A 23,452-nucleotide genomic window follows, 5' to 3' on the forward strand; every position below is an offset into this window, starting at 1 on the left:
ACATACCATTTCTGAGCCTAGACCTGACCAATTAAAGCAACCCCGGATCATAACACTGCCTCCAGAGGCTTGTACAGTGGGTACAATGCATGACGGGTGCATTTATTCCTTGAAGCTGACGGTTCAGCACTATCCTTCCCGGTTTTAATAATGCGTTGGACAGTTCTTAACCCAATTCTAGTGATATCCTTAGTTGTTTTCTTTGCTTGATGCAGGCCAATAAATTGTCCCTTCTGAAACACAGTAACATATTTTCCATGACCACAGGATAAATCTTCTGACACGGTTGTTTAAGAAATGAGAAGCTACACACTGCATCAGTTAGGGTTAAAAGATTTGTTGCCAGCTGAAACATATTAATAACTGCAATAATGATCCAATCATAGTATCTTAAGTATATGCTTATTCAAATCCATACAGAGACTTTTTTTTTATGGCCAGGCAGTGTTACATGGCATTCAGTGAATGGCATCAATTTATCATCTCAATTGTATCATTAATGATTATTTTGCATTTTTAATCCAATTTTGTGTATAAATGTGTTAGATTGAGTTAAGAAAGAAATAATAACCATCACAACAATAGATTATATTAATTTCGGTTCATTTGTGACACCTGAAATGGAAGGTCAAGTCGAGCTCATTGAATTGTTGTAGGTCATCAGAGTATTCCATGCATATAAAAATTCACATACTGCCTACTGCAAAACATAGTATGAGTCGTATGGTGGTAGGTCTATGCTCTTCTGAACATACAAAGAGAAAGAGATGATGTAATGACAAGCTGTCTTAGCAATGTTGCAGTGTTTCTCTTGTGTGTGTGTGTGTGTGTGTGTGTGTGTGTGTGTGTGTGTGGGAGGTAGATTTAAATTACTTTCTGCAGGTAAAGAATCATTCCCTTCAGCACAGCATAAAACTTCTTCCAGCCTCTGCGTCCTCTTGGGGCTGGAGTGAGAGAGAGAGAGAGAGAGAGAGAGAGAGAGAGAGAGAGAGTGTGAGAGAGAGAGAGAGAGAGAGAGAGAGAGAATAATAAAGACAGACTCCACTAATGAGCAGTAGTGCTGTTCTCTGCAGCACAAACTGAGGAAAGAATATCTGTTACACAACACCATCACCAAAGAATAAACTACACCACAAGATACAACCTAATTGATTTAATTACAGATAGTATTATTAACAGAATGCAATATTTGCAGGTCATAAATAATGATGATTTATCACATTCCTATACCTTACTTACCTTCTTATTTTTTAGATTTAGATTTGTATGTTTATATCAGGGCTGTCAATAGATTTTTATTTAATGGTGTGCCGATTCATTAATCGAATTTATCGAATATAAAAATAAGCTGAGAAAGCCCCTCAAATAACAATAATTCAATATATGATGAAATAATTATAAATTGTTATATTTAAATAATTACGAACAAAAAAAATTATATTCAGATAATTAAAATGCATGACATTCTTGTGGCAGAAGAGTTCATCATTGATAAGTCAATACAATGTATTGTTTAATACCATATTTTGGATTGTCTCACTTTGGTTTGGTTTGTCTCACTTCTCTAGTCTTAAACACTATGTTTAAACGTAGTTCGAAACTTTGAAAAACACATCTCGAGATTCCTGCATTCTGTTGTGCTCGGTCCAGCTGTCTTTGAACGCAAGAGCGTGTCATCTGTTTGCTCTCCTTGGTTTTCTGTACAGCTGGAGTTGCGCTGACTGCCCTTTACTGCCACAGATTCATTAGAACCTCAAGATGTACATCAATCTTGAATTGCTACAATGGTAAAAACATTCCTTATTAAGGAATTTACACAGTGGTCTGGGGAATGATCGATGATCGTGTTATTTTCAAACATTTAATCATACTAAATTCAAATTTTTAAACATTTAAATACATTTTTACAATTTGTTGTTAATATTGTTATGGAAAAAACATAAAGGACAGGAAATGATGGAAAAGTAAAGGGGAATAGTACCAGGAAATGTCACAAGATGTATTCAAACTTGTGCTGCCTGCACGAGCACCATGACCATCATTTTTTTGATTTATAGCGAAAGCATGATTTTGCAGAGCAAAATAGTAGTGTTTGACTGATTTTGTTTTTTTATGTCGATGCAGATATTTAGAGTGCAAGGTGGCAGATGGATGATGCAATGGCAATATATTCATGATAAACTAAAGAAAATTCTGGGCTCTCTATCGACATCTGTGGTTGAAACATAAAATTGCAAGTTACTTGCAGAAGAACATTGTTTTGTTTTTTACATCAGTTGTGCTAAGCTATTCAGCATGGATAAATCTCATGGTTTGAAGCCTGTGATTGACATTTTAAATTTGGAAAAATATGACGTCTAAATAAGTTTGAGGTGGGTGAAATAAGCAAAAATATATCTCTCAATATTTTTGGTCAATAACAATATATCATAATATGGAAAAAACATTTCGGAAAGCGATTAAAAAAAATGAATGTGAATGCACCCAAGGCCGTAAGAAAAACGCACCTTTTAATAATGCAAAAATAATGGCATTATTTATAATTGTCCTGGTCGATCAAACTGTCAATACAGAAATCACACACACTTACTGCGTTTGCCGTCCATGTCTGCATGGCTTTTTCGCGTCAGAACCCCATGTTTGTACGTTGCAGCGTTGAGTACAATTGGAATGGCGATGAAAGGGTTACTGCTATCCGTTACCCTGACAACCCGTTTCCCCCCCACCTCGCACTGCCCGTCCACTAGCTCCGACAGGCTCTTTCTCAACTCCTCTTCCTCTCTGCAGAAAAGAGTGCGATTAATCACACATACACACTCAGCATTCATGCACTTGTACAGGTATAGTGAACTACACACAGATTAGCCCCAGAAGTCACATGATAATGTGAGCGCTCTTGGGAATGATATTGGTTACTCACATCGCCCACTCCAGCTTTTCGTTCTTTATTGAGTTATAGAGCACCTAAACCAGGACAGAGACAAACGAGACCATTAATATCATATGTCTGAAACTGCAACAGCAATACAACCACACAAACACTATGAGCCTTTTGTGAAAGGAAAGACTGGTGCTGATTTCAATGGCATTGCACATAGGACCGAATACATGAAAGAATATGCTCTTAAATTTAATTTAAACACAATTTAAGCACAAACGCCTCTTCTTTTTTGCATTCCGGAATACAGTTATATCATTGTCATTATGTTGTTATGTGTGTTTAGTGTGTGCTGATGAAATTAGACAGGTATATACATGTATGTATGGAAATCTAAGCTATATTCCCTATTCTAGTGAGCTGCATCACTGCCTACTGCCTACATAGGCATCTCTGTTCCCCAGGGCAGCATCTTAACCAACATACACCCGTAATGAAACCTCCACATGGAAGATGCAAATTACTGTTGATTTTAGTATTGTTTGCTATTAGCATGTTGCTAAGCTAACGGTTCGATACTCTAATAAGCATAAAAGCACACACAAATCTTGGATAAAACAATGCACCTTTTCAAAGTAGCTTTGTAGAAAATCATGCCTTAAATCATTTTTAATCATACAATAATTTTTATCGATAAGTTTCACGTTTTTTTAAACAATTTTTCTCTAATTGTCCACCATCTTGGACTTATTTTTCTCTCAAGCTTATGACAGTATGGAGCACCTTAGAGGACAGGGAGGGAATTACCTCACAATAATTTTGCATTCCCCCACAAAAAATTTTTCATTCCTTTGCAATAAGTTTTGCGTTCCCTTGCCACACATATATCCCATAACGAGAGTTGAGTATTTGTAGTACAACCTTAGTTATCACGAAATGTACTATGGTTTTATTACAGTAACTGTATTTAACCATGATATTTGCAGTAAAACCATAGTAGTAATAATACAGTAAAACCCTAAATTTGTTAATGAAAATCATAATAATTCTGCCAAAAAAACATGGTTTCTACAGATTTACTACGTCATGGTTAATTTTGAAAAAACACAAGTTTGGTTTTCAAAAAAATGGTTTACACCCAAAAACATGGCCTTAAGAAAATGAACTATGGTTTTACTATAGCAGTGTTCCCCAACCACTGTGCATGTAAAAATAATCAGATTCCACTAAATAAATCAGGGCAAATGTTTCAACCATTTTTCCTAACAGTGCAATTAAACTTTGCAAGAGGTCGCATTGATGCGACTACAAAGATGGCTGACTCTCTGATCGTGCTGTCATTTTTTGTTCCGTATGAGAAATATCAAATGGCAAATGTTCCAAATCAGTCAGCGCTGCTCAATGGACAGATCAGTGCAGAGACGTGCATTTACACGTGGACGGGTCTCGAGCGCTCAGCCGCGCAGATCATCATAAACAGAGCTACGAGAAGCGTGGGCTGAGTCACGAATTCAGCATTGATTATTTGTTTAAAGTCTCTATGAAAGCCCATAACCTGTCGATGACTAAACCAGTTTAAAATGTTATTAAACGGCCCAACATTCTAAACAGCATTGAAAAGGAATAAAGGAGAAATCTGCACAATGAAAAGAAATATAACAGATATTTAAAAAACATTTACCATGAACTTATATCAATATAGTAGTGAGAGAATACAATTACATTTATGGATATGTTTTTCTTATGAATAATGCCATCATTTGTTTTATGTTTACTGCTAATCATGGTTTTACATTTGGTTACTATGATCTTATTGTAAATGCTGCAGTTAAAACTATGGATACAATCGAACTTTCCTTCTGTGTAAAATAATTTCTAATGCACCCTGATTGTAGAAAAGGGCTTCGACTGTATTTTATTCATCAAGATCCTGATAAAAAGAAAGAAACCATGAAAGAAAACTAATTTTCTTCCAGTTGGACCGGTGCGACCATTTGTAGAATTTTACACCGGTGCACCACTCTTAAATGTTAGTCTGGAGCATGTAAATAAATAGATAAATCAAAAATAATTTGCTGTGGCATTGCAAGAATTCATTTGCAAGAACAAATCTAAAAATAAGAAAAGATGCAAATTTGTTGTTTTATTCATTACCCAATTAGCACTCTCCCCACCTGTGATCTCATTATACACCATACCTACCTGACTTGTGTTTTTTGCATAGTCTAACAAAACTAAATGGACAGAAAACATGGAAGTTCTTGAAAAGAAAAACTATCAACGATGGTAATGTGGGACAGTGGGACAGAGGTGTGCCATGGGATTTGTTTAATTGTAAAAAGTGTGACGAGGCACAAAAACGGTTGGGAAACACTGTACAATAATAATCGTAAAAATGGTATACTATAGTCAAACAATGGTGAATTTGTGGTTATAATAGTTTTACCAAATATTACAGTTTAGCCATGTTTATTGTAGTAAAATCATGGTTAATTATCATGAGTGATTGATAAAGCTACTGCGAGGGAATACAAACTATTTCAGAAAATAAATTCCCACCCTATCCTCTCATAACAGAGCATTCTGGGATTGACTTATCTGCGGAGGATACAAACAATGCTGCCTTAGAATTGGGCAAAAATGTGTTATCTTAGTAGGCAGCATATTTAAGTTTCCTTAATAGCTTAAACAGCTGCCTCAGTGAGCAGCTCACTAGGTTCTGGAACAGAGCTCTAGTCTCTCTCTTAAAATAGGCTTCTTCCTCTTACTATTGGATGATCCAACTACTGTACATTTCTGCTGTGTTCTCAAAGATTACCTTGAGTAATTCTTTGGGAAAATCTTTGCTGTCATTGAGGCCGTCCAGATTGCTAATGAACTGCTGACATGACATCTTCTTCCCGATGTTCTGAAAAACAACACGATAACACAATATAAGACAGACAGAAATACATGTATAAATTAATAATCACTGATGCAAACAACTGATGGAAATCTTGCAAAAATGTACTACATTAACCTTAGTTCTTGTTACTACAATAAAACTCCTTTAATTTTTTTCAGGAAAAGTCTGCACTACAAAGGGTGTAGTGGATGTAGATGGCAAAGGTGTTGCTAAAGACTATTATACCTTTGGTATTTGGAAAGAAACTATGTTTGCCATAGTAAATTGAGGGTACATACTGAAAACTGAGTTGTTACAAAACCAGAAGTGTAACAATCCAGATAAAACAACAGAGGTGATACAAAGCTTTGAAGTCTATATCAGGGGCCAAATCAACGATTTGTAATATACACGCAGTTCACAAAATGATCAGCAGGTGGCAGTAGCACGCCAGACCAGACTAAAGGCCAAACTAAAATAAGCAGCACAACAACAATTTCTCAGTCTGTCTGGCTCCCTCCTACCACACAGATCTACTTTAGATGAATAATATTCCACAAGTGATGGATGAAAACAGATTCTGGAAACACATTAAAGCTGAAGCCATTAAAAGAGAAGAGAAAAACACAGAAGAAGAAAAATGAGAGGGAAGCACTTACCACCTGCCACAAAGTGAGTTAGATGTGGAACAGACAAAGAAAGAAAAAAGAAATGGAGAGAGACGTGTTTAGGTCCAAGTCATAGAGAATTGCAGTATAACTGATCAGAGTGTTATTAATGAAAACGACAATGACACTTTAAGGTACATGTTGGGTAAGGTAGGTAAGGTAAAACGTTGAGGGAGAGTTTGTGTTGTTGTCATGCTAATTATCAGGCAGATACACAGACAAAGTTCTGGATCTAATCTGCACCATCAAAAGTGAATTTTAACACACCCAGTTGTCCCACATACATTGTAGGTATGTAACGCTACACACATTTTACAATACTATATTGATGCAGAAGCCTCACGATAAGAAGTGATTATTAAAAAAAAGAAAATGGCACCCAAAAATGTTTTATTTATTAAACGTATTCAAGGATACGACATAAATGTATTTAAAATGTTAAGTGGCACAACAGTGTCTGACATTGGCAACAGAATGCAGAGCTTTTTTAAAGTTACTTTAAAAAACAGCACTGCATTCAGGGCCAAATTTATGCCCTACGCAGAGGGTATCAATTTTATACCCTTCACGTGATATGAGCATGAAGAGATCGTCTGTGTTCCGCAACTGCTTTTGGGTCCTTGAATAACGTATAACATGCGAGTAAGAACAGACGGTGGACTTTCTGGTGCCCTCCTAGGGTAAGATGGTGCCCCCCTAGGGATTTGGTGCCCTACTCAGACTGCGAAGTATGCAATAGGGAGCGGCGGTACTGCCTGCATTTATCAGAAGATTGTTATGAGAAAAACAATACCTATTTGCATGGTATTGTCTGCGTAAATAAAATGACATGTTTGAAGTACTGTAGCACTGGGACATGACTCCGTTGTTTGGCAAATTCGACAAGCTGTAACGCTACAATCTACTTTACGTTTGACATCGGTCTTTGAGCTTTCAACTTGCCTATGTAGACTAGTTGCTCTGTTTTCCTGTGAGCGCTCAGCACCGCCTCTCCAGCGAGGAGACAGTTTCGCAGCTCCCAATGTTGCATTGCTTGGTTTTAATCACACTTATATATTTATTTATGTATCGTTCGATCGTTCAGCTGCTCTGTGTGTTTATGATTGTCTACTGTGTTTATACTTGTCCTCTTGTCCCTTGTCCTCTTTCCCTTATACCCCTTTACACTGGTTCCAAAACCCAGGAAGGAGAAGGGATACCCATCGCGTGGTTCCCTGATCAGTCTGAACTGATTACAAGCACAAGTAATTTGATTACGTAATCCAGATAACATGTAATCGGTTACTACCCAGCACTGTGATTCAGTACAATGTTTTAATGTAGCACAGTTCAATTAAAACCCTTCTCGTAAGCATCATATATTTATTTTGACGTTATTGTCTGTTAGTCAGCTGGTCATTATCGTAAAACAAAAGTATTTATATACAAACTTGTTTGTACATATTTGTGTACAAATATCTGATAAACATCTAAAGAGAGGGTTCATGTACATTCTAAATCTTAAATGCTGGAAACAGCAGCTGAATGGCATCTGAAAATACTTCAGGGAATGCTTTAGTGACATCTTGCTTGCGGAGGTGGTTCTCTCAGTAAATAATAGAATCTCTGGCTTCAGAGATAAAATAATGGAGAAAGGAGCTCTTAGTGCTATTTGATGTACAAAACAAGCCCAGAGATGTAATGCCCCTACCACCACTGGAGTCACAAAATCGAATCCAGGGCATGCTGAGTGACTCCAGCCAGATCTCCTAAGCAACCAAATTGGCTCGGTTGCTAGGGAGGGTAGAGTCACATGGGGTAACCTCCTTGTGGTTGCTATAATGTGGTTCTCTCTCTGTGGGGCACATGGTGAGTTGTGGGTGGATGCCACGGCGAATAGCGTGAAGCCTCCACAAGCGCTATGTCTCCGTGGTAACACGCTCAACAAGCCACGTGATAAGATGCGTGGATTGACTGTCTCAGACGCGGAGGCAACTGAGATTCATCCACCACCACCCTGATTGAGGTGAGTCACTACACCACCACGAGGACTTAAGAGCACCTTGGGAATTGGGCATTCCAAATTGGGTAGAAAAAAAAAGAGATGAATGCCCATTGCAATGAAAATGCAACCTATGGGGGGAACTACTTCTTTCAATTAGTCAAACTCCCACTTAGACTTTGGGTGCTATTTTAGTGCATTTCTATCTTTATACTTTGGAAGGCTTTGTTTGGAATTTTTTTATAAAGCATTCTATTGTTACGTATTGTTTTGTTTTATTTCCTAAGATGGAAATAAATGCATTTTAACAGGAAAATAGGTATATATAGTGTCTGTGAAGATGTGGCCGTGGCTGAGTGACATCTGTGGAGAGCGGTAAGGATTGACACCTGTGGGAAATCACCTCTAACAGATGTTTTGTGTTGCTGTGAGAGCTGGAGGGGGTTAAAAGGGCAGTCCAAACCGCTGATGGAGAGAGACGCATGCAGCAGAGTGATTGTGTGTGAATTGTTGCTGAAAAGCAAAACCTTTGTGTGTGTATACCAAAACGTTTAGAAATATAGATTTACGTTTAATAGTTTGCCCGGCTCCTGCTTCCTTCTTCAAAGAAAGTCGGAGAATTGTCACATAGTCAAATTTGAGCACTTACCAAATCTGCTATTAATCGCGATTAACTGCAAAAAACTTAATTAATCACAATAAAAAAATTTACTCGACTGACAGAATTGAAACGCACACGTTGTATAGTAAGGTGAATATACTATCAGGACAGGAAGACTGATAAAAATCATAATTGTATGCTTAAGAAGCCAGATCAAGTCTAGATTATCTTTTACAAGGACAGCAAACAAATACAATATGTTTATGCTCTGAGAACAGTAAATAATATCAGCTATAGAACAAGCCATTTAGAGCCACCGACAGAAAACATATAGAAATATGAGACAGGATTGAGGCTGGTCTGTTTTCAATATCAATCTAATATGTTTCTTTAATTAGATCAGAGAGGATCGTTAGTAGATACGGTTACTGCTGTGAGGCTTCCCTTATCTGTCTCAGACAATAATTTCACTACACAATCCATAACAAAATCAAATCATTGTTCGAAATTTCCTCTTCCTGTAAATGCATTCATTTGTAACCACAGGGGTTTAATAATAGTGAGTCTAATAAACTGGTTACTGCCAAACTTGTTTGGATACAACAACTTGGACAGAGAACACATGTGGCAATGCATTTGCATGAGTGTGTGTAAATGTCTAAGTGTGTTGATTGTTGAATACATACGTGTCCATGCAGGTCTGTGTTAAGAAGCATAAGTGCACAAGTTAGTGTATGAGCTCCATCTATTCAAATCAGACAAAAATAACATTCCTTTCAGATGAAGAAATAGGCATTCATATATACACAAAAACAGTTAACCACAACAACCAAGACCTGTAAGTCTATATTCATAATCAAACCCATTTTTAACTGTAGATTAATGTACAGTGGCCCAAAAAAGGCACCTTTAAAAATGTATTAATGTAATTGCATTAGATAAATTCAAACCAAGTGTCATCTGCAAACAAATGAGAACATTTCTCAACACTAAATTTGCTATATTGCTAGAACATTTTGCAATAATTTACCAGCTAGTCTCTGTTTGAATTTTAGTTACATTATCTATGGACATGTTTCACTGACATTAGAAAACCAGACAGTGTGCAAATGCTTTTTGTCTAAATTTAGAACATTGTTTTAATAATAGAATAATTTAATAATATCTTAGAAACTGTACTTGTGTTGTCTTTCTTTAAAATACATGCAACCTGATTTGATATTTTGCTCTTTTTAATATATATTGTGTACAGTAGCAACAACAGCGAAGCTTGATTATGGCCACGTCCACACTAAACTAAACTAATTTAAGTTTGAAGCCTCCATTTTATACAGTGGTGCAATATTGCCACGTACTTATTATTTTTTCCACAGTTGTATCATTAAAACTTTTCTTGGAATAACTGATAGTTTTTAATAACTATTAGAAATAACGATATATATTATGTCATAAAAATGACATCTTTCTTGTAATAACGATGTAGTTGTCAAAAAACGTAATCTTTTCTCATAATAACGTCATAGTGAGTGATGTCATAAAAAAACTGTACCTTTTATTGTAATAATGAGATAGTTATGTCATGAAAAAAAAAATTATCGTAATAAAGAGATAGTTGTCATTAAAAACAACATACTTTCTCGTAATAATGGGATAGGTTATAAAAATGACATAATTTCTCGAAATAATAAGATAGAATTACAAATTTCATAAAAAATCTTTCATTTTCATTTTTTTGGTAAAAACTACATAATTTCTTGAAATAACGAGATAGGTCATAAAAAAGACATCTTTTCTTATAATAGCAAGATAGTTATGTCATAAAAACAACATCTTTTCTCGAAGTAATGAGATGGTTATTGTCCTAAAATAAATTTTTCTCATAATAGCGGGATAGTTATGTCATAAAAACAACATATTTTCTCGTAATAACAAGATAGTTACATCAGAAAAACAACATCTCCTTGTAGAGTGTGTTCGAACCTGCAAGGGAGGTGTTATCGTGTGGAGCGTGAGGTCTGAGAACCAAGTATGGTGGGCCAGTATGGGGCCACGAGGGTGACTTGTTCCTTGTCCTCCCTGACTTTGCACAGGGTCTGTGCAAGAAGGCTCACTGGGAGGAATGCGTATTTGCGCAGCCCCCGGGGCCAGCTGTGTGCCAGCGTGTCTGTCCCGAGGGGGGCTCCCGTAAGGGAATACCAGAGTGAGCAGTGGGAGGATTCCTGGGAAGCGAACAGGACTACCTGTGCTTTGCTGAATCGACTCCAAATAAGCTGGACCACCTGGGGTGGAGTCTCTACTCTCCGCTGAGCATTGCCTGCTGCAACACATCCACTGTTGCGTTGAGGCTGCCCGGGATATGAGTTGCCCGCAACGACCTCAGCCAGACCTCCATGTACCCGTGGACCGCCTCACCGTCGAGAGTAGTGAGAGTGGACGAACCTGGAAGTCTACTTTAGGCAGCGAAAGGTGCCCTCCATGACCTTGTCAGTTAATCTTGCACCTCCAGGTAGAAAGGGACCGGTTTGGGGGTGCGTGCATGGCCGTGAGCGGCGCTCCGAACTGAGTAACCAATCATCAAGCCGTGAGCGCTCAGGGGAGGGAGGAGGGAGGAGGGTTCCAGTCCAACCCAATGCTTGCGGCGGCCCGGGCAAGCATGGCAGTCAGCTCTGCGTCAGCCTCAGACTGGGCGGGCAGATCCAAGGTGGGAGACCATTCGAGTCATCGGCGTCCGACATTGCCAGTGTGCTCTCTGATGCAGCGATCGAGATGTCATGCTGGCCGCTAGGTGGCCTGGTCTCATTTCGGGACCAGACGGGAGCAAATGAGCGTGCTAGGGAACGGGAGGTCCACGAGGAATTACCCGGCGAAACCGCGCTCATTAAACTCCCCAAATCGCCTCTAGTGCCAGCCAGGCCAAACGCATACCCGTGGGTAGAAGGCGCAGCACGGGGGGCAGCTAGAGTGGCTTTCCTGTGGAAGAACGTAAGCCACGACCGCAACGTTGCCATGGTCATATTCTCACAATGAGAACATGAACCATCCAAAAACGCTGCCTCAGTGTGATCGCTGCCCAGACACGTGAGGCAGTGCCTGTGGCCATCGGAAGCGGAGGGATAACAACTGCATCCAGTAATCACACAAAGACGGAAAGGCATCTTTATAAAGACGCAGCTTTAAAAACACGTTCAACATCAATGTGTGTGCTCTAATAGAGAAAATATACTCTTTAGCAGGATTATACACTCTTTTAGTGCTCTCGAAGCACCCAGGGGTGAAATCTGCACTCGTCATGCAGAAGGAGAGAAAGCCGCTGGAAATGCGCCGTATATCCAACAGCATATGCTTCTTAAGAGGTGAATGGAACTCCGGGGGAGTGGCATGCAAATTCCACTCGCCAATTCTCATTGGCCTTTTCCCAATCTTTTTATAACATAATATCTCGTTATTACGAGAAAAGATGTCGTTATTATGACATAAAAGAGAAAAACTAAATAATAAGTACTTGGCAGCATTGCACCCCCATAGTTTTCAGTTTCCAAAGTTTTAAAAGTATGTAGTTATGGAGAGTGTTTCTTAAAGTGTCAGTTTTCGGTGGAGGAAAACGCTCTTCTAGTGTGGATGAGAGGCATAAACGTTGTATTAGTGTGGACTTGGCCTAAATCAGTTGATATGCACATAGTTTTTTGAATACTTGCCCTCTGAGTTGAGATCTTCTGGGTTACAGTGGCAGAAGCGCTTGGAGAAGTGTACCAGCACACGTTCTCTCTCTTGCGTCTCTCCCATCAGAGGAAATGCCTTCAGGAAGTTCCTGCATCCAGAGTAAATTACATTGATCATACCATAGAGAACACATTCTGAACACATTCTGTTATAGTTTACATGTCAGAAATTATATCTGGGATGGCACTTAATGAATTTGCTCAAAAAATTAAGTCTTAAGGGATAGTTCACCTAAAAATGAAAATTCTCTCATCATTACTAACCCTCATGCCATCTCAGATGTGTATTACTTTCTTTCTTCTGGTGAATACAAACAAAGATTTTTAGAAAAATATTTCAGCTCTGTAGGTCATAAAGTGCAAGTGAATGGTGAAAATGAAAATGGAGATTTCGAGTGAAAACTGATTGAAATATTGATCTGTTTCTAACCCAACGTGATTGCATCACTTCAGAAGACATATTAAACCACTGGAGTCCTATGGATTACTTTTACTATGACTGTCTGTGGTTTTTAGAGTTTTAAAGTGTTGATCACCATTCACTTGCATTGTATGGACCTACAAAGCTGAAATATTCTTCTAAAAATCTATGTTTGTGTTCACCAGAATAGAGAAAGTCATACACACCTGAGATGGCATGTAATTGAGTAAATGATGAGAGAATTTTCATTTTAAGGTGAATGAAATTTTGTTTTCATAACTACTTTAAAGGTAGACATTTTTTAAAAGCAATAAGGCACTAGAAGCCATGCAAGTCGAGGCTAACAATGCCCTTTAGCTGTGATTATTCTCACATATACTTAGTTACACACAGTTACTTTACTCCAAACTAAAGCAGGTCAAGACTGAATGAGTGCTACCACTGACTGTGATAATTACTCTTTTATAATGTTGCTCACAATGCCCGCAATTGTTGCTGAAATATTCTTAACCACAATGTATAACTCCAGGTAGTTCCTCTTCTTCTTGCAATACAGGTATTTAAGTGATGCCGTGTTTAATTTTTCCAGATTCACAGGCTATTTGTAGTGGTGAGGCACAACTATGTGACATGAGTGAGTGGAAAGCTAGTCTTTCCTGAAAATAGGGTTGTTCCCCTTACTGCTGGTTGACTACAATAATAATATGATAGGAACTGAGGAAGCACTTAAAAACTTCCCATTTGTCATCACTTTGTAGAAAAATGTGTGCTCCACATTGCTGTAACTAAGCCAAATATGTTCTGAATTGTTAAGTTCATGCAGCATTTTGCATTCAGTGAAGATAGGAAGACTTCTTAAGGCTTCTTACAGGTTTGGAATGACATGAGGGAGAATAAATGATTACAGAATTTTCATTTTTGGGTGAACTATTCCTTTAAACTTAAAGAATGTAAGTGAGATGATAAAGACAAAATGTACTCACCTCAGCGCTCTGTCTAAGGACAACCCTGTGAAGTCAAAGAAGCTCAGGTACTCTGATGCCACCAACTGGCTGAATTCATTACTGCAGGAGAGAGAGAAGAGATGAATTGTGGATATGAAGGAAAAAAAGTGTTTCATCCCACTCCCTTACCAATATAGCATGCCCATACACAGACTCACTTCTTGCCCAGGTGTCGTGCAACATCACACCGTTTGAAGCCCTCCAGGTAGAACAGCCGCTTAGCCAGTCGTTTGGCAGCATCCGTGTCGATGCGGCAACCATTGGCGAGAGTATCTGTGCTGCCCCTCTCCAGGGTGTCAACGCTGCCCAGCTCTGAGTCTGAGTCGCACAGCACATCTGTGAGGTTGGCATCACTGTGGTAACAAACAGAGAAAAGAATAGCCATAGTCTCATAAGAATTCAACACAATTGCGTTCGGGACCCAAAAGTGTCACTTTCTTCCGTATTACACATTAGGCCTTTTAACATTAATATTATGTTTATGTTTACAAAGTTGGGTAAGGGTAAGGTGTTAAACTTTATGGTTAGGTTTAGGGATTTGGTTTGGCTTAGGGGTTAAAGTTACAAAAAACAAATTTTTTGGATTAACACGGAACATGATCAACATCAGGAACTACAAGGACATGAGGGAAGCATCACTCATTTGTGGGTTTATAACTCTTACTATTTCATTACTAATTCAAATTGGTATGAATTCACCACCTCGTACTATTGTGACAAACTCTTGTGAGATCGGGTTGGAATAGCCATCAATGCCTTGATAGAAAATCCAGCTAAATTCATCTAAAAATGGTATCTGGTTTTACATGGTTTCTAGCTGCCTGATGCTGTTCCTTTATTGCCATTTACTCTTCAAAGAAGGGTGACAGATCCATACTGGTTTAGACATTGGTAACTGTTTTTTTATGGTTCCTAGAAGAGTAAAGCTGGACATTTATGGTATTTGGCTGGTCAAAGCTGCTTTAGATGGTGGTAACTGGTTTTAACCTGGTTTCTAGCTGGGCGAAGCTGGTCATTTATGGACATTAACTGGTCCAAGCTAGTTTAGATGGTTATTACCTGTTTTTAATGGTTTCTTGCTTGGAAAATCTGGTCATTTATGGTCATTAGCTGGTAAAAAGCTGTTTTAGATGGTATTAGCTGGTTTTACATGGTTTCTAGTTGGTCAAATTTGGATATTAATGGCTATTAGCTGGTCAAAGCTGGTTTGTAATGGCTTCTAGTTAGGCAGAGCTCATAATTTATGGTCATTGTCTGGTCCAAGCTATTTTAGATGGTGATAATTGGGTTTTAATGGTTTCTAGCTGGGCGAAGCTGGTTTAGATGGTGGTAACTGACTAAGTTCAGGGATGAAACTCTGAATGGAGCAAGCTGATAGGGTCATTGAGTTATTATCATGCTCGCATGTGATTTGTCAAGCATATCGGCTCACATGGTGTAAGCTGAAAGGTGCTTTGACATGTAATCGGGTAACCAATCAACATGTGTACTCTCTTTTGCCTAACATTTATATTTGCTTAGTTTGCAAGTAAGCCAGTTTCACTGAAGAGCACTGCAAGTGTTTTCTCTGAAAATGCTATTTGCTCAGGTTGTTGCTGGGGCTTTTACGGTAAGGTCTGTTTTTGCACAGGACACATAGAAGCGCATCTTTATCAAGGTAAGCCGTAGCCAAATCAGACACTGGCACACATTGCTATCTTAGGTCTTTAGTTCAAATAAATTCACACATAGGCCAAGTCACTAATGAAATAAGCTCTGGGCTTTCCTGGTCAAAATCTTTTGGCCAAACAGGAGCAGGCACACATAGATTTAGTTAATTAACGTTATGCCATTCGGCCAGGCAGGCCAAGGAACACCTAACTAACATAAACTCTGTGCACATGGCTCTTTGGAGCAGCAGCAATGCAAAAGTCCTGGCGGTAGATCTGCTTGTTTTGTGCATTTGTGCAGCTTCCCTGCTTTTTTGAGTGATTGTATTTATGTCTAATTGTGCAGCAGTATGTCATACATGCTTGATGCAGCATGTCTTGTGGTTTTTCTTATTTTGCTGCAGCAGCAGCATGTCCAGATGCTTAACTCAGTATGTCTCTGTATGTTCTAGCAGTAGCAAGTCTCCATACTTACTCAGCAGCAGCAGCATATTAGATATAGTCTTCCAAGTCCAATATCCAATCAATATGTTATACCAATATTAACGTGCTAAATCTTTCCGAGAGTTGTCATGACTTTAATGACAAAGTTCAGGCATGAAAATCTGATTAGTGCAAGCTAATAGGTTCTTTAATTTGTGATATGTCAGGTCAATGGGCTCACATGGCATAGGCTGGTAGGTCCTTTGACTAACATTGAAATGTTCTCAGTTTGCAGCAAATGTTCAAATGTTCTCAGTTTACTGCTTTCAATGCAGCAAACTGCAAGAGTTTTCTCTGAAACCTTCCACCTCCCCGTCCACCCAAATTTGGTAATTTATGGTCATTAGCTGGTCCAAGCTGGTTTAGATGGTGGTAACTGTTTTTTAATGGCTTATAGCTGGGCGAAGCCATTTATGGTCATTAGCTGGCTCAAATTTATTTGGATGGGGTGGCTGGTTCATGGTTTTGTAGTTGACGTATGTCTGTAGTCAAGGTTGTTTATTTATCGTAATTTTACCAGTGTTAACATGGTTTCTAGCTGGGCGAAGCTGGTCAATTACTGTATGGTCATTATCTGGTCAAAAGCTGCTTTAGATGACATTAGCTGATTTTACATCGTTTCTTATTGGTCAAAGTTGGTAATCTATGTTCATTAGCTGGTGCAAACTAGATGGATGGTGGTAACTGTATTGTAATGGTTTCTAGCTGGGCAAAGCTGGTCATTTACGCTCATTAACTGGTCCAAGCTGGTTTTTATAGTGTTAACTGGATTAACATGGTTTATAGTTGGACAAAGCTAGTCATGTATGGTCATTAGCTATTCAAAAGCTGGTTTAGACTGTGTTTTCTGGTATTCAATTTTTTCTTGTTGGCCATTTATGATCATTAACTTGTCCAAGCTGGTTTGGATTGTGGTAACTGGTTTGTAATGGCTTATAGCTGGTCAAACCTGGTCATTTATGGTCATAAGTGGTTTTGATGGTGGTAGCATAGATGGTTTTACGGTATATGGTTTATAGTTGTTCAAAGCTAGTCATTTATGGTAATTAACTGGTGAAAGCTGGTTTGGATAGTTGATTAGCTGTACTAGCAGCTGGGGCAAATGTGAACACTGATAGAACAATTTTCGCCTAGGCAAAATGGAAAGCCCTGGTCTAATCAGCTTCCAAAAAAACAACAACAAAATAAACAACTACCATGTTCCAAAAACAAAGCAGGTATGACCTGCTATTTTCATCAGGGTGATCAGGTCTGCAATAGTTTGTTACTTTTATTTTTTTACAGAGATAACCTCACCCTAATATAAATATATACTGTATATTTTAATACTTTTATGAAATTGCATATTTCTACACATTCACTGAAATAAGTCTTTAAAATCTTCCTACAATCAGCAGAAGCAAATGGGTTGCAAAGAGCATCTAGAGGAAAATTCAATCTTTTTACCAAGCGAGAAACAGCAAATTTAATTCAACTAATTAAAATCTTGATGTGTACAATTACTGTGAAGGAGGTGAGTGGCTCATTAGAGTGTTCTTTAAATTAAGCTGTAATTATGATGAGGAATGTTAGCGTCTGATGCTATGCCCCAGAGAATGCAGAACCTGAGTGAGTCAGACTACCCAAAACTGATGTGACAGACACTAAGCTTTTTATATGATTTATTTATTGGAAAGACTATTTCACATAAAACATGTTTTTCTGCAGTCAAATGAGTTGCAAAAGTCAAAGACAGAGGAATTGTTTTGGTGTGCATTAAAATGACACTATCTTCACTCTGTGTGTGGACACAATGAGTAACATACTGGAAATACAGATTGCATATGCTTACTGGTCAACAGTTTCGACTCTGCGTATGCAGCCTTCAGAATAAACAATGGCTGTAATTTCCATTGTGGATGAGTCAAGATTTTGCATAATTTGATTTGCACAATTGCATTAGCTCCAAACTGCATAAGGGATGGTAATGTGTTGGTTGTCATGGCTTCAGCAGTACCTGGTGTTCCGGTGGGGATAGAAAGTGGGGTGAAATTTGTGTCCTTCCCAAGCAGATGGCCCCTTTATTAGCATTACCCACAATGCCCACGCAAAACCCAAACAAATCTTACTGCGCAGCACAGAATGAGATATAAGGACAATATAAACAAATACGGGTAATGTACACTCAGGTAGTCATTAGTGCACAATAAACCCCAACGGGGTGATCGGGGTCTTGTTTATTTTGCTATAATAATGGCTGACAGTATGTTGATCTGCTAATTACATGACTATTTACCTATTAAATAATTTAATAGAAATGAAATATTGATTTGAATTTAAATTATTTAAATGTATGTGATACAACCAGGGCTGGACTGGCAATCTGGCATACCGGGCATTGTCCCGGTGGGCTGACGCACTTTAGGGGCGATCAGGGGCAGACTGGCCAGCGGGAGAGCCAAGCGGGCCGGTGGGTCGGCCGCGAAACATGCTGAATGGGCCGCGATAAGCAAAAATGAGTATTACAAAATGGTGCCGCGATATGTCAAAAATCAGTCACCTGTGACAATAGAAAATATTACACTTTAATATTGCACAAGAATATTTGACCGCAGGATGCCACGATTGCCCAATCAGAATCAAGTATTCCAGACAGCTGCGTAACAAACATGTGGGTGTTTCTTCAACTTGCTAATTTATGTGGTTGGTTTTCATCAAAACAAACAGATTAAAAAAATATTTTTTTTGTTATATGAATTTCACATAAAAACTGATTTAGAAACTTTTTACCAGGCCTTCATCATTTATTTTTGGTACTTTTCGAATACCTTTTATGTATGGATTTTAGTGTTTTAGCCTTGTTCACAATAGCAACATCAAACTTGAACTACTGTATGCAGCGGAGTACAACATTTCTTCGCATGAGCTTGTGTTTCCAAGCTACCGCGTTAGGATGTGTCTGAATGTGAGTGAATGGAGTGTGAAGTGCAGTTTGATCGCCCCTTAAAGGTAATCTGAGTTTAGGTTTCACAATCTCCCCTCTTCCTGCAAATCAAAACACTCACTGAATCATCACAAACATGATTCACACCTTTGACAGCACACTTATTTGCACAGAAACAGCTATGAATTAGATCGGAGACTCTCTGACTGGTCCATCACCCCCCACATCAGCGACTCATTCAACGGTCAGATGCCAAAAAGCTGGTCTGTTCATCATAACTGCAAAGGTCATGTGTACCTAATGACTGAACAAACCCCATCGGAAAGCAATATGTCTCATGTCTGTGATCAATAATAATGATACATTGAGCAGATTTATGTTATTGATTTCTAAAAGAACTTGAGAGGGGACATCACTGAAGACCTATAGGGTTACATGAGCAAATAAATGAGTTATCACACCAAACATGAAAATAAATGCAAATTAATTTAAATTCTTCAAAAGCATATGTATGGTTTATATATACATAGTCTGGCAATATAATAAAATTGCAAAGATGGAACGTAAGAACGCGTCCTGTGAGAGGAGGTAGACTGACAAACTTAGATGCTAAATTATTTGCTGACTGTAGGCTTATTTAAATTTGTATTTATTATTTACAGAGCCATTCGAATTAATACATAATTTATCTTAATCACGATTAATGCATTTACTGTTAAAGCAGCATTAAAAAAACTGGTTGTAAAGGCGGAATCTTTGTAATTTATCTGCCTGGAGTCATTACACTGATACACACAACACAGCAGTGATTCAGTGTCAGTGATAAAGTGATGGGGAAAGTTACTCTTAAAGCTATATGATGTACAAAACAAGCCTTGATGGGACTTTTGACAGAAATCAAGTATTTTTCAGGCTAAGCAATACTCATTTTAATTACCACAGAAGCACGTCAAGTCTTAACTATCACCAAAACTAGTTGTTTTTGCCTGCAAGCGCTTTTCATGTGGAGTTCAAAGCGGCGCTTGTTACTGATGTTGAATTGGTGGTATTTTAGTGCATTTCTGTCTTTATACTGTGGAAGGTGTTGTTTGGAAAATGTTAATAAAGCATTATATTATAACATATTGTTTTGTTTTCTTTCGTAAAATGTAAATAAAGGCATTTTAACAGGAAAATAAATATATATTTCAGCACTTTCAAAATCTGTGATTAATCGCGATTACTTTACAAGCAATGATGTGATTAATCGCGATTAAAAATTTAAATAGACTGACAGCACTAATTATTTATACTTAATTCTCTTTATTTTGGGACTATTCTATATTCATTTTCCTTGTTTTTAAACACATTGCTGTATTAACTGCATAATTTAATGTTTATTGCTTGAATTATTTTTTAAATTACCCTAAACGTTAACCTAACCTAACCAAGTGTCATTAAAAGCAAATGTGAGAAGGATGAAGCAACCACAAACGAACAAGCTTGTAAATGTAGTTTGTTATGTAATGCAACCGTTAAAATATATCATCTTACAAGTATTATATGAGGAACAGGGTGAAACGTAAGTGTTTATGAACCGATAATCTACCATTTTACTTGTGATTTGCATGGAAGTGAATAAAAGTAATTGTTGATGTAGCGTCTCTAGTGTTCATTTCACCAGGAAACTGCCACAATACGTAAAACGTACAAATATTTTAGTAAAAATGTAGGTATAGTAACGTGATTCTATGAGACCAGGTTGGAGACGTCGTTGGTTAAATATAAATCGCAGCCTGATGCCTAGCTAACGGCTGCTCTAGAGGACAGATAAACATTATAAGGGAGTATCGCAGTGCTTAAAGTGGCAGTGCTGATATCAGTGATCCTACATGAACCCAGCAGCCCGTTGTAACACAGTTTAATGGAAAGGAGGAGGCGAGAACCGGCTTAACAGTATAAATAATATTTCAATAACAAACTTAAAATACAAACACACACAGGTGTCGGGCATCTACCCATTACTCTCTCTCTCTCTGGAACTGCCACCTCTGGTCGACTTTATCCCCCTCAAGGGCTTGATTAGCCTGATTAGGGGCTGGGTGTGCAGCATCACGACTGGCCCCGCCCTCCTCCCTGCCACACCCGTGTTTCTGTATGAACCTGCGCTGCTTCTGCTGAGCCCGACAGGAAACTAAACATGAGACTGCTTGTCTGTGACTCACTTGTCAGTGTACTGCTCTGATGCTGTCTGAGAGGGGTGTGTTGATGTGTCCCTGTCAGTGTGCCAAAAATACAAATACAAATTCAAAAATGTAGGAAAACCCACATTTTTGGACAGAAATGTATATATTAGATCAGACCACAGATTTAAAACATTTTCAGGTACAATAAAATGAAAACGATACCTCACTTTCTCACTCTCTCACACAATAAGGGCCCTCAGGCTAGGTATTTACTATAAAAGTTTCCAGACTAAATGTTTAATACCCACCTATAGGGAAGACACAAGGGCCATATCTCAGTAACTATGAGTAAAACATGCAATTACACCAATGCTTGGGCATCAGAAATGGTTTTGTATGTTTGTTTCAAACATCTATTTCAAAGCTTAAATGAGGATAATCTTTGTAAATTCTTCCAAATTAAGATTCCACAGTCATCATATTTTTCTGATTGCTCTGGGGTTACACAATAAAACTACACTGGCATACATTCAGGCAGGAGTCAGATATATAATGAAGGAAGATTTAAAAGAAAGGTTTAACTGTCTTTAGGACAAGGCTTTTGTTGTCATATTTGTTGTGATTTTATACAGTTTTTACGTTACAATTTTTGTTGGCCAAAGCAATGGTTTGATGTTTTTGTATATCATTTATTTATTTATTTTTTTTTCAAAATTGTTTTACTGTATACATTTTGTTGAAAATCTATAATAGGCTATTTAACCCCATATACATCAGCGGCGCAATAAAGGGCATGTTGTCACAAAAGGTCAATGTGTGTTAAATTAACTATATCTATTTCATGGTCAATAAAGTTTTAAAAGTTGAATAGGTTTTTAACTTTTTGTTGTTGTTGTTGTTTAAAGACTACACAGAGAAATATTCAATGGAGTAAAAAGTGACAACTCGCTCCAGTATCTTTAACACTGCAACAAATGCCTTATAGGGAGAAAATGGAAATGTGAAAACGACCTTGACCATCAGATGTTCCATAAATATTGACCAAAGGGCACCAAAAAACAATCAGATCCAAAACTGTATAAAGGTCAAACTTTCAAAGAAATATGACTTAACATGCATATATACAGATTATAAAATGAAATTAAAATATAAGGCTCGCTACTTCAAACAATAAACACTCTTTATAGACCCCAAATAATACTTATTTACATTTTCTGACTTTAAAAGTGAAATAAAGTAACGCAAACGATAGAGAACTTACAGAATTCCCAAAAGAAGGTCGAAATGAACATCATATTCGTCTTTCCACATCTTTCACCGGAGATCAAACATCAGTCCGGCGCGGCGCGAGACATGTTCGCGAGGGAAAACCCCGTTCAAATCCATTTGACTTCGGCGGTTTGCGCATTGGGAAATCAGGTTTTCCCCCAAAATGATTTACGTTTTCATTGTAGCTACGGCAAAAATGAGCGTCTCTGCAACGTGAGTCTCCGCTAAATGTTCTTCGATGGATAAAAGTTCTCTCGCGACTAATTCACAGAGAATGTCTGCGCGCTTTTGCGCAAAAGGCTCCACAGTCTGAAGTTCCTAAAAGTCGGAACAGAAGAGGAAGGGGGCGGAGAGTGTTGCTCTGGATGGGTAGAATTACTGAATGAGTCCTGCTGGCTCACATTTCCATATTGCGATCTGAACCGGGAGCACCAATGCCGTTTGACTGGTCTCTCCTTCATTTCTCAGGCCAGTGCGCCTTTAATCGGAGCTCTGCCTCTCTTTATCTCTCACTATGTGTGATGTGTCAAGCAGCAACACTAAAACTAGTAATCTAACAGCAGCTATTAGCAATACAAATGACTAGAAATCTAAATGACTTGATACATAGAAAAAATACAAATGCCATTTTCTTTAAAGTTTTTATCAGACGAAAAAATAATAATGTTTTTTTTTCCAGTATGTGATCATTGACATTCCTTTATGATTTTTGACAAGGGTAAATGACTAACTAATACTTTGTAATGACAAGTCAAAATGGCTACTTGATTGTTACATTTCAAATACTTCCAGTTAAAATATTACTAG

The 23,452-nt window shown here is 38.1% G+C and overlaps 1 protein-coding gene across 1 annotated transcript in view; it reads right to left on the minus strand.

Moving 5' to 3' along the window:
* psd2 (pleckstrin and Sec7 domain containing 2) overlaps nucleotides 1-22,997 on the minus strand; it is a 36,108-nt gene extending 13,111 nt beyond the window's left edge. Inside the window, exons 1-9 of the mRNA XM_052149260.1 lie at nucleotides 22,638-22,997; nucleotides 14,315-14,509; nucleotides 14,136-14,216; nucleotides 12,708-12,820; nucleotides 9,699-9,757; nucleotides 5,697-5,786; nucleotides 2,921-2,964; nucleotides 2,591-2,781; nucleotides 874-944 (exon numbers count right to left, since the gene is read on the minus strand). Of these exons, the coding sequence (XP_052005220.1) occupies nucleotides 874-944; nucleotides 2,591-2,781; nucleotides 2,921-2,964; nucleotides 5,697-5,786; nucleotides 9,699-9,757; nucleotides 12,708-12,820; nucleotides 14,136-14,216; nucleotides 14,315-14,509; nucleotides 22,638-22,687 (894 nt within the window). The 5' untranslated portion in view covers nucleotides 22,688-22,997. The remainder of the gene's footprint in view (nucleotides 1-873; nucleotides 945-2,590; nucleotides 2,782-2,920; nucleotides 2,965-5,696; nucleotides 5,787-9,698; nucleotides 9,758-12,707; nucleotides 12,821-14,135; nucleotides 14,217-14,314; nucleotides 14,510-22,637) is intronic.
* Between the last annotated feature and the right edge of the window lie 455 nt (nucleotides 22,998-23,452).

This window comes from Xyrauchen texanus, chromosome 19 (genome assembly GCF_025860055.1).
Source record: "Xyrauchen texanus isolate HMW12.3.18 chromosome 19, RBS_HiC_50CHRs, whole genome shotgun sequence".
NCBI lineage: Eukaryota > Metazoa > Chordata > Actinopteri > Cypriniformes > Catostomidae > Xyrauchen > Xyrauchen texanus.